The sequence below is a fragment of the Anopheles marshallii genome, chromosome 2 (assembly GCF_943734725.1).
Source record: "Anopheles marshallii chromosome 2, idAnoMarsDA_429_01, whole genome shotgun sequence".
In the NCBI taxonomy this organism is placed as follows: Eukaryota; Metazoa; Arthropoda; class Insecta; order Diptera; family Culicidae; genus Anopheles; species Anopheles marshallii.
Window position 1 is genome coordinate 32,459,604 of NC_071326.1, and position 19,588 is coordinate 32,479,191.

At 47.7% G+C, this 19,588-nt stretch overlaps 4 protein-coding genes across 4 annotated transcripts; 2 read left to right on the plus strand and 2 right to left on the minus strand.

Annotated features, from left to right (window-relative positions):
* Positions 1-1,152: 1,152 nt before the first annotated feature.
* On the minus strand, positions 1,153-2,280 carry LOC128706851 (probable methyltransferase-like protein 15 homolog). Its single transcript, XM_053801793.1, has one exon. It carries the CDS (start codon positions 2,278-2,280, stop codon positions 1,153-1,155), a length of 1,128 nt encoding a protein of 375 aa, XP_053657768.1.
* An 8-nt stretch (positions 2,281-2,288) lies between these two features.
* On the minus strand, positions 2,289-2,597 carry LOC128717871 (ubiquinol-cytochrome-c reductase complex assembly factor 2). The gene has a single exon (XM_053811543.1). It carries the CDS (start codon positions 2,595-2,597, stop codon positions 2,289-2,291), a length of 309 nt encoding a protein of 102 aa, XP_053667518.1.
* Positions 2,598-6,131: 3,534 nt separating this feature from the next.
* Positions 6,132-13,198, plus strand: LOC128710440 (C-1-tetrahydrofolate synthase, cytoplasmic). The gene is made up of 8 exons (XM_053805493.1): positions 6,132-6,166; positions 6,268-6,484; positions 8,989-9,107; positions 9,186-9,532; positions 10,299-10,530; positions 10,633-10,806; positions 11,443-12,880; positions 12,956-13,198. Exons 2-8 carry the CDS (start codon positions 6,389-6,391, stop codon positions 13,196-13,198), a joined length of 2,649 nt encoding a protein of 882 aa, XP_053661468.1. The 5' UTR covers positions 6,132-6,166; positions 6,268-6,388.
* A 1,288-nt stretch (positions 13,199-14,486) lies between these two features.
* Positions 14,487-19,229, plus strand: LOC128709528 (probable ATP-dependent RNA helicase spindle-E). The gene is made up of 6 exons (XM_053804531.1): positions 14,487-14,678; positions 14,747-15,899; positions 15,978-18,523; positions 18,593-18,714; positions 18,779-19,015; positions 19,094-19,229. Exons 1-6 carry the CDS (start codon positions 14,487-14,489, stop codon positions 19,227-19,229), a joined length of 4,386 nt encoding a protein of 1,461 aa, XP_053660506.1.
* Positions 19,230-19,588: the final 359 nt, after the last annotated feature.

The window sequence follows — 19,588 nt, forward strand, 5'->3', positions numbered from 1 at the left end:
TGGAAACACACAGTATTAGGAACGAGAACAAACAATGTCCCATTTAACTCCCCCCCAGTCCGAGTCAGTATTCCGTAGAAAACAATACATATTACGTCCTTGGAATAAAAGGGTCATACTTTTCAAACGATAGGCGAACGGGGAAGTAAGCATTAACAAAAACAGTAAGCGAAACGCGTAGTAATAATAACTTCGAAACGTAACGTAGCTAACGAATTGCGACATTCGGAACCTAGGACAATTTTTTGCCGATTTGATGCGGAAGAACACCGACGATCGACATCGACGCTCAAACAGCGCGCGGTAAACGATAAACGGACAAATGGAGGGTGGTGTAAGTAATGTTAAAATTAAAATGTCTCATAATAAATTAAAAAAAAGGCACTCTCAATGCCACACCGTGTACTACAACAAGAAGGTAAAACAAAACCAAATTTAAATTAGGCTTGAAAATAAATTAAACTGAAACTTCCCTGTGAAACAAAAAAAAACAAACAAACAAAAGGATAAAATTGCATAACGCCACAGTGAAGGGTGGGAAATGAACAGCAAAAAGATGACTACTGCGTATCAAAGCTGAAGGAAAGCAAACGTGCCGTAGAAGGAAGCCAATCGCTCACAACTGATCGAGGACAAATGAATCGCAGCAAGCATTGTTTTCTAATAGAACGCTCAAGGAAAGTTTGCATTTATGAGATACGTACGGTTCATTTGATCCTACACGACGAACTACCATCGACGAAAAGGTCACGGACAATGGATGGGCGAAAGTAATAAGAAATTATTCGACTAGATTAGAAATTAGATCGACCTGGGGCATGAGGTCCATACCTGACAGCACAAACAGAGAAATAGCTCGGTTTTCCGGACGCCAGCATGCACAATCCTTGCCCGAAAATGCATTCAGCAGTGGGAGAAAGTATGCGAAACCGAACGGTTCTCGGGAGCTGACCGGGAAGAAGGACAAGGCGAGAAAGAGGAGATAGCGAGAGCTTCTTCCTCCTTACGGTGCAGCTAGAAATCGAAATAAATACATGTAATATTTTATGTGAAAATTAAAACACAACTGATAATACAAACAAACGACCCGTGTCCTAAGTGTCTTTTTCGTTATGCTACTCTTTTTGTTTTTTGGTTTATTTTGTATGCAACTCAACTCAACCGTACGGCGGCTCGTAGTTTCGCGGAGCGACTTCTCGGATTTTCCGCCACCTCACTGTCCGTCGGCACCAACACATGCTTGTTGATCTGCTTCCAGTTCGGCTTCATCATCTCCTGCATCGTGTCCGTTTCGTGGGACAACGTGTGACTAATGTACTGAAGCGGAACCTTACTCGCAACATCATCCACCACGTGCCCCGTCAGATGGCGCTTCACGATCGTATCCTCCAGCGAGTGGAACGCGATCGTAACCAGCTTCCCGCCAGTTCGTAGCAAATGTTTCGCCAGCACCATGCCGTAGTTGATCTCGTTCAGCTCATTGTTTACGAAGATACGCAGCGCTTGAAACGTTTTTGTTGCCACGTGCGCTGGGCGGCGAAGTTTATCCTGCCGGAAATCGAACGACGGCCCACCACCGGTCTCACCCTGACTCAAACAGTGCGAAACGATGCTCGCCAGCTCGGCTGTCGTTTCGATACGCTTGACCGTGAAGCGTGCGCTGACGATAGCACGTGCAATCTTTTTCGCTTGCTTCTCTTCCCCGTACACCTTCAGGATGCGGACGAGATCCGGTTCCTGTATGCGGGCGAGTATATCGGCCGCCGACAGCTGGTCCGGGCAGCGATCCTTATCCATGCGCATATCGAGCGGACCGTCGCGCGATATCGAGAATCCTCGGGACGCTTCGTCAAACTGCATCGATGAGCAGCCGAAATCGAACAGTATGCCGTTGTAGTGTCGCTGCCGGTCAAACCCTTCCACCGTGCGAAGAAGCGCAGGCAGTTCGGAAAATCTGCCCAACAGCGGTACAATACGACCCGGGTACTCTTCGGCCATTTCGCACGCCAACCGGTGTGCGAGTGGGTCACGATCCAGGGCAATGATCGTCGAACCGGGTGCTGCCTCAAGCAGGGCTTGCGTATGACCTCCGGCCCCGAACGTCATATCAATAAACACCTGCTCACGCTGTGGTTCGAAGAATTTCACCGTTTCCGTGGCCATTACCGCACGGTGAAGTGGTGGTGTTTTTTGGCCAGCACTAGTATAACATCGTCCGTAAACGTTTAACCTAACTAAGCTAGCTTGACTAACTATTCTACCCAAACCGTGCCACACCATCGCACACGCTAAGCTTTCTTATGCAGTATCTGTAGAAACTCAGTGGAAAGCACCTCACGGCACTGTTCACCCGAAAGGCCGGTTGCGGTCGAAACTAGACTGCGCGGATAACGATTGGCGTGCACGTCGTTCACGATATTCTCCAACGAGCGGAACTGTTTTTGCAGCCGATCGTCCTTTACGGCAACAATGTTGGACGAACCAAGTACGGCGGTAAGCTGATCTCGCAGATATTGACCTAAATCACGGCCCACCTTACTTTTGTCAATAGGCCACCGCTCCAGAAGACTGAGAAAGTTCTTGTAGTGCTGGGACATAGTTTAACACGCGCTCCAACGATGAACAGGTGTGAGGTGGATCTATTTCAAATGATAAAGAAATGCTGTTTAAAGGTAATCCGAGGAAAATGAAAGTAACAGAAAATTGGTTACTTACTTTCGTTTGTGGACTAGATACGCTCTACATTGAAGAGCGATTTTTCGAAACGGCAAAAGATTACGCCAGAGATGAAATCTCCGTGTTGTGGGTTGGGAAAACAGAACGCGCAACACTTTTTGTTGACAGATGCACAGCGGTCGAACAAGTGGAACACCTGTCGGTCATGATGAATGACACCTATTTGAAAACATCGTTTATTATTGAAAGATATAGTTTTTGAAAATACAAATGGGATTTGCTCTTCTATTTTCGAAAAGGTCAAGACGTCTTTCTCAAATAATTGAATGCATCATTCAACACACGTAAATAAGACCCACATACATTTTTTGAATAAGGATTTGAAATTGAGCCCAAACGAATTCATAACAACAATCAATTAGTAAAAGATTGTAAGTTTTCCGAACTGGTTTGCTATAGATATACATTTTCCTCATTGCGCTTTAATAGTATTTTACTATATTTATAGCATACGCCATTCGCCGACAAACGACGGATTATCTACAGGCACATTTGGAGATCACACAGATATGGCTAGCTGAACCAAAGATGAACGATAAAATTACATCCGACACCTGAGACCTAACCGGCCGCCAAGTTATGACACGCGATCGGTTGCTATTTGCATGACTACGTCACGCTTCACATCGAACCGCGACGTTTGGCAAACCAAATTTCACTATCTGGATGTCGATCGTCAAGTTCGATATCCGATATCCCACCGAACCAACATGATCGAACCATCCAACCGTGAACCGTGGCCAAATGTCGCATGGATCCCGTTGGGTTTGGGTAGCTGGCATACGTTCGGCAGGGAATGAACGAGTTGGCCACCCTCCTCAGGGTTGATTAATATATCATTGCCACCGTTTTTCCAACGCCTTTGGCACCGGAAACCAACAAACAGTTGATGACGGTAAGCTGTCAGGGAACGATTTTTCACTGCAAAATCTCCCGGCCGCAAAATGCCGAACCTCCAGCCAACTGAACGATCTTCCGTCCCCTTGTATGCCACTTTGATGATGCCGCTGGGCTAGGTAGGGCGCAGGTATGCAAATACATGTACCGTTTGACGGGTACTTGCGCACAGAGCTACTCGTGTGTGTGTGTGACGATTATCTAGGGATGGCTTTCCTAGGGTAAAGTGGTCGCAATAGACAAGCCTCGCAACCCTTGGTAAAAAAGCGCGCCAAATACGATGACAGTTGGTTGCACCGCTCACCGAAAGCCAGTGCATTCGTAAAGGTGAAATTGTTTCCAGTTTGTGTATTTGTCCATTTTGTAACAATAGTTCAAAATGCAACGTCGTGGTAAGCAATACACTTAACGTTTATTCTATATGTGACCTGTACAATTAGCTCTAGAGATTGAAAATTACTCCCAAAGGCCAGTTGTTTTGATCGCAAAGCAACCCGGACGCAGCAAGCAATCTGTTTGTTTGCGTTTGTCATAAGCCGTTTGACTGATGTGCATTTGCGCTTTGTGTAAACTTTTTCATTGTTTTACTTTCACTTCTTGCTTTGCTTGCTTCGTTTATCCTTCATTTCACCTACGGCAATTGGTTTGCTTATTTATTTCTAATATTTCATCGAAGCTACCATAACTTATGATTTACCACTTTGTTTACCCTTGAAGTAATGAATTTCTTCTGATCAACCGGAAAAGTGTTGCACTCCAAATCATCCTGCAAAATTCCCCTCATCGATTTGATCGTCGATAATCGACCATTCGTCGCACGGAGCGTTCAAAGATGTGTCACGTCCTTGCAAAATCCCACCATTGGGGCATATAATCAACCATTTCCTGCCACTGGAACGTGGTGTGTAGCAGGCAGGCTACGCAAGATTAATGTGCCGTCGACGTCATCATCTTGCCGTCACGTGTCGTAAGCTCGGAGCTCATTTTTTGATTAATTTTTGCCACATCCCCCATCCCATAGGGGGACCATGCAGCAGTTGCTGCAATCGAAGTTCGATTAAACCTAATTTTAACCACCAAATCTGTCCCGTTGCATTATTGTGGTGTGACCCGCTTTCGATCGCCTATGATTTGCTTCTGGTTCAGCTTTACCCCAGAGCATAGCATCCCCATTTTTCGATTTATCATGTTCGTTTTTCTTCTACATGGAGATTAATACGGTAATTTTTCTACAATGTATTCAACTATTTTATAAATTGGGCATAATCTTTACTCACTTTTCGTTACAATGTTTACATAAAAGATGAATAAAAATCCTCATTGATTTATTTTTATTTCATTAAACAAAAAAAAAATTATCGTTAATCTTCCTCAAATTCCTCAAGCTTCAAAAGACATTACTTAGATTTATTAAGTGACTTTACTGTACTGGCTCCACCAATGCATTTATCAAGATATTCATAGAAGAAAGTTAAAGCACAGTTGATAACATAAAAAAGGCTTCAAAGAACTTCGATTGAAATTACATATTTTCAGTTCATTTTACCTAATTATGGATAGATGAGTAATGCGATCAACCTTTTGCAAAATGTTGTCTTGTTCTCTTCGAAGTCTTCTTGTTGTTGCAAAGCTTTGTCTTGTTGCTGAACTCTCTAACATTGCATTTGGAATGTTAAACGTTATAGCAGTTCTGTAAGGTTTTTTTCAAGGCCGTATTGCTTTTTCTCAAGTACTCTAATGAGTGGTATGGGCGAATATGCTTCAGTAACTAAACCCTAAACAAAATCCCAATACTGTCAAGGAATCCAAGAGATTCCAATTTTCTGCTTGTTGTTGCAAATCGACAAGCCACAAATACGCTAAGCTAAGCACAACATTTTCCCTTCATATGAGGACGTGTGTGATCTGCGAAGTGGTGAAGCTACCAACCTATCGCACCAACCCTCGCCTATCGCCATTTGATAGGGCACTTCGCAACCTTTCTCAGTCTCGCGCACGAAGTCACCCTTTCGCCCGATCCGCGATCTATCCCGTTCGATTCACCCAAAACCCGCAAACCCTCCGCGGGTTTCCTGGTTGCCCGTTCGGATGGCCGTCAGAATCGGCAGATGCGATAAAGCGGCATGATTGCGAATGACACTCGGACCCCGTACGATCCAGTTGCGCACCGAAGCTGCTGCGCGATTGCGATGCCTCGCCGGTTTCTTCGGTCCCTTCGGTCCGTGCGTTGGCAGGCAACGGCCTCCCCATTAACCCTTCTACCAACCCGTCCAACGGCCATCGGTACAGCGTACGATTTTCATTTTCAAGCGCACCAGTCGGCGCTCAGTACCATCGGAACACTGGTCGACATCGGTACGGCAGCACTAGACACGTCCCGGAAGTTTGTGAACGAGCTAGTCCTACGGCCACCTGACGTTGCTGAGACCGTCTCCCGCACGAAGGCACCTGGTGAACGATACAGTAGCAGCAACAATACCCGTGACACAATGCTGAGCGGTGCAAAGATCCTTTCCGGCACGGATGTGGCCAAGTGAGTTGCTGCTTCAACGCGTTTCCATCCTGTGTGTTTCCGCCTCTTTCGCCCTGTGTGTAATGGCGTGTCTGTGTGTGTGTGGGTGTGCCTTTTCGCAGGGAAATACGTGAGCGGTTGAAGAAGGATGTGGCGGAAATACGGCGCCAGATACCAACCCTCGTACCCGGGCTGGCGATCGTGCAGGTCGGTGGGCGCGAAGACTCGAACGTGTACATCCGGATGAAGATCAAGGCGGCGGAAGAGATCGGTATGTACGCCGAGCATGTGCAGCTACCGCGTTCTACCACGCAGGACGAGCTGTTGGCAACGGTAAGTGTTGTGTTATTTTACAATCCACCGATGATTTGTGTTCTTGATAAGATGCGGCAACATTGCTGGGCTAGAGAAGCGCCCCGGCTGTTTCCAAAACATCTTCGTCCGTGTGGTGAGATGAAGTGAAACGGGGAGAGGAAGGGATGAGGAACGCCCATGCAGCAGGTTCTATCACACTTCGATCCGCTAATTTCCCGCGTAATGAGAGCGTGTAGTAATTTGATGGAAAATCTGTTGACACCTTCACGCGGGGCCGCGAGCGTCTGCTTGATGGGTCAAATTGCTGAACATAGATTTTTCCCTTCGTATCAAGAGGCTCGAGAGCTCGAGACGCTACATGGTGGGTAAATTAGTTGGCCACCAAAAGAACGTCATCTCGCTTGGTAGCAAAATTAATGTCGTACCAGGCACGGTGATGATCGTGAAAAGCGGAAAACATGAGTTAATCCGTCGGTTGACATTAGACCGATCGCGATCACCACTTCCCGATCGCGATGCTTTGCTGCTGGCGGCTGGCTGTTATGGGCAACATTGTAACTCCGTGGTGTGGTAAGTGATGCAAACAGCTGGCCCATTTTTTGACCGATCGAACGATCGATGTTCAGTGTTTCGTTACAAACCGCTCTCAATATTTGTGTCGTAACGATAGTAAGCAAGGTTAGTTGCTGACGTATGAAAGAATGCGAAGGAAATGTAAATATTTTTGCCCACAACGTGCTCTAACCGTATCAATACAATGTCGAGGACACGAGAACTATCTCCACAGCGGTTGGCCGGGAAAGTGAAAGTTTCGCAAACGTTGTCTATAGTGATAACGTGGTAGAATATGATTAAACCGACGTGTACCATGAATCGATGATGAGGGTGTTGTTCATAAATGTTGTGTTTCTTTAACGAATCCGTCCTATTTATTATGGATCGTTTATGATCTATGCGATCATGACAAGTATTAGCATTATAATCAATTATGGTAATATGTATTGAATTATATCAACTACTAGTAGTAGCCTTGTATTAGGTATAACAGACACAACAACCTCAAGAGGCCATTCAAGCCTGCCATTTCAGGCTTTTATTGACTTCATTTACACGTAGCCGGATTGTCAGTCCTGCGTACGGGTTTGGGATTGGTTCGGATGGGATTTTGGACCGGTCCTGTCGTGTGAAGACCGGAGCCGCTACCCATACACCACCACTCTAGGCCCAACGGAAAGGCTACTCAATTATATTCTTATTAAGCTTTCGAGCCTATCGATTCCATTTTTTTATTAAGTTGCGAATCAAGAACATCTAAATTATACAAAACTTAGCTAAAATAACATTATCTGAAAATATTTACATCTGTAACATGGACTCTGTCCAATATAGACGAGACCCTCTTAGCCGCATTCGAGAGGAAGATGGTCAGATGGTAAATCTTAATTCGGCGCTTTCTTGGATGGTAGTACAATGGAGCAGCCACAATAATATCGATCTCTACAAATTGTACGAATAAATAAACCACCGTGCAACGTATTAGACTCGCCAGGCTAATTAAACGGCGTACGTTATTAGAGGTGACAACTTAAATCTTTCCCATATGGACCAGAAGAACAGAGGAGGCTCGGTGGATGGTTCGAATTTCGGTGATGCAATGACATGGATGCGTCCACCGGAAAGGCCGGGATAACAGATTGGTTGTCGATGGCACTCGACCGTACAATCTCCTGCTTTCGAACTTGACCAAGAAAGTGGCAGTGTCCCTGCTAGCAGATGTTACAAAATTTCCAGGGTAATCAATTTTTGGAAAAAGTACTAAAGATTCATTTTTAAAGTACCATCTAAGGGCCGCGTACGTGTTAAACAGCTTCAAAGCTTCATTAAGGATAATTTACTTTTTAAACAACCTGAAAGAGTTTGATTTTCTTATGTAAGGTTCCTTTGGGTACGAAACTTTCAACGTATTCGATTTTCTGATTTGTAATTTAAAGCACTCCTCGCTAAAGTTTCATATGGATGACTCTTTTCAAAAGATTCATGAAGCACAACAGTAGTTAGAACCGATTATCAAATGTGAATCGCGTCAGTAGCAGCGTTTGATTTGCAAGCGCCACGTCCGGCACGTCATAAACGCCAAATATTTCAATAAATTGTCCAGTAAACGAGAACGAGTGTCAACGGGCAAAGGAGGTTTTCGATATCTTCCCGCACGGTCCATTTTTCATGCCAAACCCCCTCCGTAATACGGAACTAAGTGCTGGTTTCAAAAATAACGCCACCGTAAACATATCACGCGCAGCGCGATTTGCGATCGTGCCAAAAACTAAACCGAACAGAACGTTTGGTCGCGCGCTCGAAGTGCCTTGGCATGCCATCCTCTGTAGTGCAACTCCGCTGTATGTCTGTGGGATCGATAGGAAATATTATCTGTGCACCGTACTGGTGACTGCACGCACTTATCTTCAACCGATGCCAAGGACAATGATTGACCCTTTGCTCCCTTTGCTTTGCTTTTGCGCCAGGTCAAGCGACTCAACGAGGACCCCTGCTTCCATGGCATCATCGTGCAGATGCCGCTTGATTCGGAAACACCGATCGATGCACATCTCGTCACCGATGCAGTTTCGCCGGAAAAGGACGTCGATGGGTAGGTACATTCCGTCCCACTTCCATATTGACATCGTTTTTTAATGCCCCCTTTGCACTGAATCGAACTCACACACAGACTGAACACCATCAACGAGGGACGTGTCGCAACGGGCGATATGTCCGGATTTTTGCCCTGTACGCCCAACGGTTGCATGGAGCTGATCAAACGGACCGGCACACCGATCGCGGGCTCGTACGCGGTTGTGATCGGACGCAGCAAGATCGTCGGGACGCCGATGGCGGAGTTGCTGAAGTGGGCCGATGCCACCGTAACCGTGTGCCATTCGAAGACGAAGAACTTGAATTTGCTGATCAAGAAGGCGGACATACTGGTGGTGGCCGTCGGCCGTCCGGAGATGGTGCGGGGCGCTTGGATTAAGCCCGGTGCCGTTGTAATCGATTGCGGCATCAACTCTATCCCGGGTGAGTACTTTATTGGCGGATTTGCTGATAGATATTCGAATGATTTGTTGGTAGGAAAAGGGAAAAACTTCAATATAATCAGTAGAGAATCCTCGCGTATCATGGATGGTCTGTTCGGTTACATGATAAATGCATCTCCAATAAGGATTATTCAGGCAGCATACCTTATTACCGACAAGGTCTTTCACATAAACAAAAAGAACTCTCAATGATGAGGTTATAGAGTATACTCTCCTAGACGCACTGATATTGCGGAATTGATACTGCTCAAACTGTGATTCTTCAGTCATTCCTCATTGTACTTCACTGTTAACAGATTCCTTAACACAAATCCAACGAAGTTCACTAAGGTTTCAAAATATTTGCTGGATTCAGGATAATTTATTCTCTTTATTTGTAGCTTATCTTAGAAGAGAGTGAAAGGAATTTAGAAAAAAAAGTATCATCCCAGCTTGTGTTACCTGATGTGGTCCTAATCGTATTGAAGTCCCAAAATACCCTAATGATCCCAACTGCTGCAACGGCTGTTAAACACGGCTACGTTTGACTCATCTCTGACAAACCGATACGGCAGGAAGATTAGAATGTTATCAGTCGGCTGGGCGCATGGTTCGGCACTCACCCGAATGTCCTCAGCGAATGTTCGCACGATTCGTCAGCAGTGGGGATGCATCTCATCTCCTAGCGGAAGATCTTAGCGCACAGTGCTGCCGCACGCACACATGAAATAATACACTGTCCGTTTTCTGCCCCATTCGCCGTACAGATCCGACGAAGAAGAGCGGTCAGCGGTTGGTCGGTGACGTGAAGTACGAGGAAGCGCTTCCCGTTGCGTCGCACGTCACACCGGTCCCGGGAGGCGTTGGACCGATGACAGTAGCGATGCTGATGCAGAACACCGTTCAGTCTGCCCAGAGAGTTGCCCGGAGATTGATCGAGATGGAGTTCCGCTGGTGCCTGAAACCGTTGCCGCTGAAGCTTACCGAACCGGTTCCGAGGTGCGTGCGTGTGCGTTGTGCACAGTTGTGTGCGGTGCTGTGTTTGGTTGGTGTTGTTTTTTTTTATGTCGCCTAACATCCATTTCTTATCGGTACACACAGTGACATCGAGATTGCGCGTGCACAGGAACCAAAGGATGTGTCCGTGCTGGCACAGGAGATTGGTTTGATACCGTCGGAGGTGTCGCTGTACGGTACGAAGAAGGCTAAAGTGTCGCTGAAGGTGCTGGAGCGTTTGCAGTACGAGGACGACGGGAAATATGTGGTGGTGGCCGGGTAAGTTCCCCCACGAAAACGAACCACGTGATGACCTTGAAACGAAACGATACGTGTACGGAAGCTGACCCGTAGCAGTTGATTAGAGCCACTTGTATTCGCTTTTATTATCGTATTAAGCTACACGATTGCCGGCAGCTTTTTGGCTGTTCATCGAATGAAATTAATTCGATGCGTTATCAGAAGAAGCGCAGCACGATGAGTTCTAACAAACCTATGCAAAATATTGTATTGTAGAACCATTGCATGGTGATGCTCTGTTTGGAAAGTTTTACATTATTCTAGACTTGAGGCTACGCATTGGTTTAGATTCCACATTACTAGGCGAACGTAATGCTGCATGTAAATCCCCCAAAATAACTCCATCCACAGTTATACAAGACTCCAGTGCAAGTCTTATAATAATCACTATCTTCTACCTAATCACGCTATTCCGTCTTTCCTGTGGTGCTCGTTGTTGATGCTAAGACTAATGATTTTTCATGACTTGCCGTTGTTGTGCGGCAGTAGAGATAATGATGCCCATTTCGTAACTCGATCGCACTACGGACATGGGTGTTATGAAGAGTAGAATCAGAATCAAACGCAGCAGCAAAGGTGGTCTTTTTAATGTCTCGATGAATGTTTCCGTTTCAGCATAACGCCTACTCCGCTGGGCGAAGGCAAGAGCACCACCTTGGTCGGTTTGGTACAGGCTCTGACTGCGTACAAGCGCTGCAACTCCATCGCTTGTCTGCGTCAACCGTCGCAGGGACCGACGTTCGGTATCAAGGGTGGTGCGGCTGGTGGTGGGTACTCGCAGGTCATCCCCATGGAGGATTTCAATCTCCATCTGACCGGTGACATTCATGCGGTCACGGCGGCGAACAATCTACTCGCCGCACAGCTGGATGCGCGCATCTTCCACGAGGCAACCCAAACCGATCAGGCACTGTACGAGCGGTTGGTACCGGCCATCAAGGGTTCGCGCAAGTTTGCTCCGATTCAGCAGCGCCGCTTGAAGCGGCTTGGCATCGAGAAGACGGATCCGTACGCGCTCACGCCGGACGAGATCCGACGCTTCGCCCGGCTGAACATTGATCCGCACAACGTGGTGTGGACGCGCGTGCTGGACGTGAATGATCGGTATCTGCGCAAGATCACGATCGGGCTGTCGCCGACGGAGAAGAACCTGACGCGTGATACTAGCTTTGCCATTTCTGTGTCGAGTGAAATTATGGCCATTTTGGCGCTGGCCACCGGGTTGGAAGATATGAAGCAGCGTCTGGCGAAGATGGTGGTTGCGTTTGACAAGACCGGTGCCCCGGTTACCGCGGATGATCTCGGCGTTACTGGGTCGATGATGGTGCTACTGAAGGATGCCATCGAACCGACGTTAATGCAGACGCTCGAGGGTACGCCGGTACTGGTGCATGCCGGTCCGTTCGCCAACATTGCCCACGGTTGTTCATCGATCGTGGCCGACGACATTGGGATGAAGCTGGCGGGTAAGCGCGGTTACGTTGTGACGGAGGCCGGTTTCGGGTCGGACATTGGTATGGAGAAGTTCTTCAACATCAAGTGTCGGGCATCGGGCAAGGTACCGAATGCGGTTGTGCTGGTAACGACGGTGCGTGCGCTGAAGATGCACGGCGGTGGCCCAATCGTGACGGCCGGCGCACCGTTGCGACGCGAGTACATGAGCGAGAACCTGGATCTGCTGGAGAAGGGACTACCGAATCTGCTGAAGCACATCGAAAACGGACTGAAGTACGGTGTGCCAGTGGTGGTCGCGATCAATGCACACGGTACCGATACAGCGGCCGAACATGAGCTCGTACGGAAGGCGGCAAAGGCGGCCGGTGCATTCGATGCGATCGTATCGAACCATTGGGCAAAGGGTGGTGAGGGTGCGGCCGAACTCGCCCAAGCCGTGATCGACGCCTGCGATCGTCCGTCAGAATTTAAGCTGCTGTACGAGGTGGACATGTCGATCGAGGACAAGATCATCCGTATCGCTAAGGAAATGTACGGTGCCGGTACGATTGAACTGAACGCCAAGGTCCGGGACGCAATTCGTCTCTACACGGAAAAGGTAGGTGGAGTATCCTCATGATCCTATGACATCCTCAGCCGAGCGCAGTTATCGATTTGTTCGGTATACTTACAGGGTTTCGGCAAACTACCCATCTGCATGGCCAAAACGTCCATGTCACTGACCGGGGATCCGAGTGTGAAGGGCGCACCGAAGGACTTCAAGCTAGTTATCAACGACATCTGCCTATCTGCCGGCGCCGGTTTCATTGTGCCAATGTGTGGCGAAATATCGAAAATGCCGGGTCTTCCGACACGTCCCTCCATATTCGATATCGACCTCAATACCGAGACGGGTGAAATCGAAGGACTATTTTGAGGAACGTCCCAAACGATGGGATAAGCAAAGGGATGACGCATGGTAGATCTTGTGCAACATTTTAGTAACGACCACCAACGTTCATCGAATCGTCTTGGTGGGACAGATGACTTTTTTTTAAAGAGGTGAAAACATACACAATGTTTTCTTCCCGTTTTTTTAGACTATAGAAATAAATGAAACAATCTCACTGAAGCTTTGTTGTTGAACAATTGTTTGCTGATCCCGTGATCTTATCCTGCAACAGGGTAGTACTGGTTCATACCCGAAAGAAAATATCCTAGGGAAGAAGTTGCATTTCCAGCAAATAGGAGATCTTCACTAATACTATTACTATCACTATTACTAAATGTTTCAGAAACAATGCATGGATATAGCTGCAACTGAGCAATGTGTTGCACATCAATGTAGTTTCATGTTTATGGAATGTATGGCACACTGAAATTTCAGTGCGTGTTGCTGAGCGGGCTCTCGAACGGGCCCCGCGAAGGAATGGCCTCCTAGCACGAGAGTATCGCTGGCAGCATCAAAATAAAATTGTAAGGGAATCTGCCCGAACCTATGGAACCTATACCGCAGGAGGGGGCGATCGGATACTAGACAGTTCCACATGCTCATAGCATTCCGGTTTTTTATGCATTGTTATTTTAGGCTGCATCCTGATACGTACGCATACCTAAATTGAGAATGACGGTTAAATCCTGGAATCCTACCTAAACATCCATCAGCGATCCTAATGGTGGATATTTCCAATCGGTATGATTTATGAAGCGTTTTGTTTTGCGTTTGTAACCGATTTCCGCTATGTCCTAATGTGCGTGTTGATGTTGGTATGTCCTTTTTACCTGTTTAATTGCTGTCTGGATTTTTTTGGATAAACCCGAACGCGCTTGATTCGGTTGAGTTGTTGTATTGGCACGGGCCTTTACTTTTATTTCTGAAGCGATTATTTCCAGTCTCGTGTATCGCGCCCATCGATTTTCATATGTTTATTTGGGCAAACGATAACGATCCTTCCACAAGTTACAAGTATTAACGAAATCATTTCAAACCGACCCGTTGTTGTGGTTCCGCTAGGTGTAGACGCACGGTAATAAATTTTATCGTATTCATAAAAAAAGAAACGAAGTCGGATAATCCGTAGGTTTGACACGCCTGCTTTATGTCAATCTGTCGCTGCTGTCAAAATGTGTTTATTGTTCATTTATTCACCGAACGGGAAGCCTCGTGGACGTATGTACGGAGAAAAGAACGCTCTCGTTAAACTAAGGAAATATAAGTGACCAAAATGGACGACGGAAACGATGAGCTGTTGGACTTTTTCGATTTTTCCAAACCCTTCAAACGTAACATGATATCTGGCATAATCTCCAATCGGCCAGGAATTCCGTTAAATGTTCAATCGATACCGGAACGGGAACTACATGGCACCGAGTACGCGAAAGAGATCGTGAAGGTTGAAGAGTCCAGAATAATGGCGGTCAGTAACGTCTACAGAATGCGGTAAGGGGGCAAAGGTGCCGGTGATAATGTTGCTTTCTGTTTTAGGATTGGGCACGCGAACCTATTCCCAAAACGACAGCCTCACGTATGGATGACGTAGATGATATATCGTCGATGGCCGAGGTCGATGATAACGAGCACTTGAACCACGTACGGGCGAAGGAGCTAATGGAGCCCATCTTCAATAGATACAACCTCATGGTGAACCACAACAAACTAACGATTCATCACTCAAAGGACCAAATTTTGAAAGCGATCCGTGAGAACCCGGTTGTGGTGATTCAGGGTGCGACAGGATGCGGTAAAACGACCCAGGTACCGCAGTACCTGCTCGAGGACGCATACAATCGGAAGGAATGGTGCAATATCATTGTCACACAACCGCGTAAAATTGCCGCCACTTCGATCGCGCGCCGTGTCGCGGAAGAGCGTTCCTGTGAGCTTGGTTCGCTAGTAGGATTTAAGGTTGGTCTGAAGGAAAAACTCAGCGGAGATACGCGCCTACTGTACGTGACGACGGGCGTTCTGCTGAATAGTTTAATTTCGTCGAAATCTCTCAGCCAGTATACGCACATCATTCTGGACGAAGTGCACGAGCGTGAGGCGGACATGGACTTTCTGCTCATCATCGTACGCCGCCTTCTGGCACAGTCACGCCACACAAAGGTCATCCTGATGTCAGCCACAATAGAGTCGGCCGAGTTTGCCCAGTACTTCAAGATACCGGGGCCGAACAGTCTGTTTGCGCCCCAGCTGGCTGTCACCAACGCTCCGCAGCACGATGTGACGGTGTTCTATCTGGAAAACCTGGAAAGGCTAAAGATCGACTTTGACATCAAATACGAACAGCCAGAGGTACATGACAAGATGTACTTCGTTGCGGCTAAAGTGGCGATCGTGTGCGATCGCTATATAGACGAATGCGAAACGGAGTCAAACATAGATTACAAACCTTCGATCATTATGTTCCTACCGGGGATCAACGAAATCGAAAGGATGGCGGACGTGTTGCGTAATTTCGTAGGTGACAGCAATCCGAACTTTCTGCAGACAAAGTTTACGGTGCTGAAGCTACATTCGTCGCTTCCTTCGGAAGAGCAGGCACTGGTATTTCGCAAACCACCACCGGGATATCGGAAAGTTATCCTGTCCACGAACATTGCTGAAAGTTCGATCACTATACCGGACGTGAAATTCGGTAAGATTGCTTGGATTAGGCTTGAATATTGCATTACTGTATAGCTGATGTTTGCTTTCTTCCTCTCCATTGTTACAGTGATCGACTTCTGTCTGCATCGTTTGCTGGTGGCCGACACATTGAACAACTTTACTACACTGCGTACACAGTGGGCCTCGCGAAACAACTGCATACAGCGGGCTGGCCGTGCGGGTCGCGTGATGAACGGTCGCGTCTACCGCCTGGTGAATAAATACTTTTACGAGAATGGAATGGCCCAATCGCCCGAACCGGAAATGGTGCGCTGTCCACTTGGCTCCGTTGTGCTGAAAACCAAGATACTGGACATGGGACCACCGCACACAATACTCGCCCTAGCCATGTCACCGCCGAACCTATCCGACGTATCGAACACGGTGCTGCAGTTGAAGGAGGTCGGTGCATTGCTGCGCACCGCCAAGGGCGTGTACGACGTGCAGGACGGTGATATAACATATCTAGGACAGTTAATGTCCCAGTTACCGCTGGACATACATCTGGCGAAGCTTGTCGTACTGGGCTACGTATTTTCGGTCCTCGAGGAATCCATCATCATTGCGGCTGGCATGAACGTGCAGAACATGTTTTGTTCGATGCGGACGGTCGAAGCGCTGCGCATTAAGCGCTACTTTGCAAACGGCTCCGCCTCGGACGGTATTGCGATCCTAAACGCGTATAATTGGTGGCGATCGGTGAAGGAACAGGGCACGGGTGGCGATACGGTCGGCTGGTGTCAGCGGTACATGCTAGATCTGAAATCGCTCACCGAGATGGCAGAGTTGGTGCAGGAAATAACGTTTCGGCTGAAGAACTCGAACATACGTGTTGTGGCCGGTGCGCGTAATGCGCGCTGGAACGATCGCGAACGAACGGTCGTGACGAAGGTGGTGATGGCTGGTGCGTTCTATCCCAACTACTTTTTGCCGGTGTCGTCGAACGAGAGCGAGCTGGGCGATCGGTCGGTGTACACGGAGATTGGTGGCCGAAATCCGTTCCGGACGGTGTTCTTCTGTGGGTTTGACCATGCGAACTATATCGGACCGCTGTACCGAAACGACATCCGTGCGTTGCTGACCGAGCGGAAACACGATCCGGAGCGAGAATCGCTCATAAAGATTGATTTCGAGCGGAGCACCAATAAAATATTCGTGCAGTATGAGTACCCACCCGATGTTCAGCCCGGCCAGAGCTTGTACGACGAGCGCAACCTGATGGACCGTATCCATCCGGGCGTGTACGAAGCGATCAAGCTGCGCCAGGTGCGCCGCAGCCAGTCGGAGCTATTGGTGATGCACCACAGTGATGCTGTTCGTTTTGCGACGCAGAACAATCTCGGCGCTTGGAAGAACAACCAATGGCACCCGCGCAACATCGAGATCCCGAACATGGAACTGTCGGTCGAGCCGCCTATCTACTGCAGGCAGCTAATTGCCACCGTTACGCACGTGCATCATCCAAACAAATTTTACCTCCGTCCGAATGACAACCATCACGTATACGCCGATATCGAACACAAGCTGAGCCAAAGCGTTCCAATTTTGCGCCCTTTCCCGCCCGAACATGTGTTTAAACCGCGCGACATAGTGGCTGCTCCGTTGCCGCATCTAGCCCTGAGAACGATTGGACGCGCAAAGTTGCTGAGAGAGCGCATCATTCGTGGAGTCGTGAATTGGGCGGTATTCTTCATGGATTTTGGCTGCACGGCCATCATCTCGGTAGCGAACTTTCGCCAACTGCAAGGCACAACGTTGGACACGATCACGAAAATTCCCGACCGTGTGTTCGAGGCGTCGTTGGCGGAGGTACAACCATCGGCGATGCGATCGCCCAAAGATGTTTGGACGGAGGACACGATTGCACACTTCCGGCAGCTCGTGCTGGGCAAGCGGTTGCATGTGGAGGTGTACTCCGTCGTGAACCGGGTGTCGATGGTTGTGTTGCGCCGTGCACCAAATGAATCCACCGAGCAGACCATTAACAAGGAGCTGATCGCGTCCCATCACGCGCAAGAGTCGGAAGAATCGTACGTCTCGAAGATGGACCATGAGAAGCGGCTGCGTGTGCAGAGCGACATGGCGATGGATCCGATGTACGCGGCGCAGATACGGAACGATCACTCCGAGCAGCAGTGCTATCTGGAGGACGATGATCCAGCAGTTTTGAAGTTGCCACGGGACATGCTGAAGGTGCGACTAATGCTACGTGGTCCTTACAGCCCGCTGGAGATCAAGTGCAGTTCGACGGTGTTTTCCGGGTACCGGAAGCGTGTCAACATCGAGAACGGCTCACTGAACTCGGTGCTGCTTGACACGCACCCGCAGAACCCGCACAGCAAGCTGATGGTGGCGGGCTGTGTTAACGAATCATCCGGCAATACGTTGATAGCGCGGTTAACCACTATGATGCCGAACATTCCCGGTCTTCCGGTGCTGATGGCGCTCATCTTTGCGCCCACCTGTCTGCTGAAGAAGGATGCGGATGAAACGCGTGTGGTTGGTGTGCTGGCTGGGTTGGGAGTGGATCCACGTACGGGCGCATCCCTTTATCCGGAACATGATATGTCACTGGCGGTGGACATTAGACTCGACGAGGAGGATTTGGGAGATGTAAGGTTCAAACAATACTGTCGATACGTAGTACCTTGGTTTAATCGATGTTTTACTGTATTGTTTCAGATCAATGCATTGCGTTATACGATGGATTCCATCCTGCACAGTGGACACAACGAACAAACGCAACTGTTTGGCGAGTACAGCATCGAGTCGCTGATGGGCAAAGTGAAAGAATACATAATCAAGTATGTTCACTCTCGTTACCTTGGAATTATGTGAGTCCTAATCTACGTTCTTTCCCCTTCGTAGAATCCTCCAACGCGAACGAACTGTCCAGGATAATCGCAGTATGGCACATGATTTTAGTTGGAACACGGGTGCCAATGCGGCTAGTTCAAGCCGAAAGAAATCTCAGAATGCGTCGATCGATATCTACACCAAGGCTATTTTTCCACTGTACGACAAGCTGAACCTTCGTCCTTTGCCGGCCAGTCGAATGGAGTACCTGCGAAAGCATTGCGCGGAGTTGCATTTGATAACAGAATCGTACGTAGATAAGCAAGCCACCAGCAAATCATTTCTCACTCATTCTTTTTATTACATTTTTCCATCTCTTCAACACAGGCGAGTGTCGTTACCGAAAGGTGGCATATTGTGTCAGCTTTGCAATGTGAACCTAGAATCAGAGCACGCCTTACGGATTCACTTCTGCTCCAAGTTGCATCGTGAGCTGGAAAACCAGATCCACTTCCGACGTTGAATTATGCGGGCATAATGCGTACGTTCATTTGATTTACTTTAATTTCTTCCTTTTCTTCATCCATTTTACTATTGACTTATTTCATTTATTTTTGTTTACGAAAGGGTATGCACTGCATACGTCTGATTTTTTTTTCGCAAATTTGTTGCACTCTTAAAGTAGATGAGTTATAGCGGTAGCTATTTCACAAATAAGCTATTTTTCTTGAACTTTTAATGACTTTGAGACAAGCTGAGTTGAACTAACTATACAAAGCAATTGACATTCTCATGATGAATGTTTCGTGATTGAAGTGAACTAAACATGATTAATATTATGGTGTATTGCATCAACCATTATATTTTGACAAAAACCTCCCT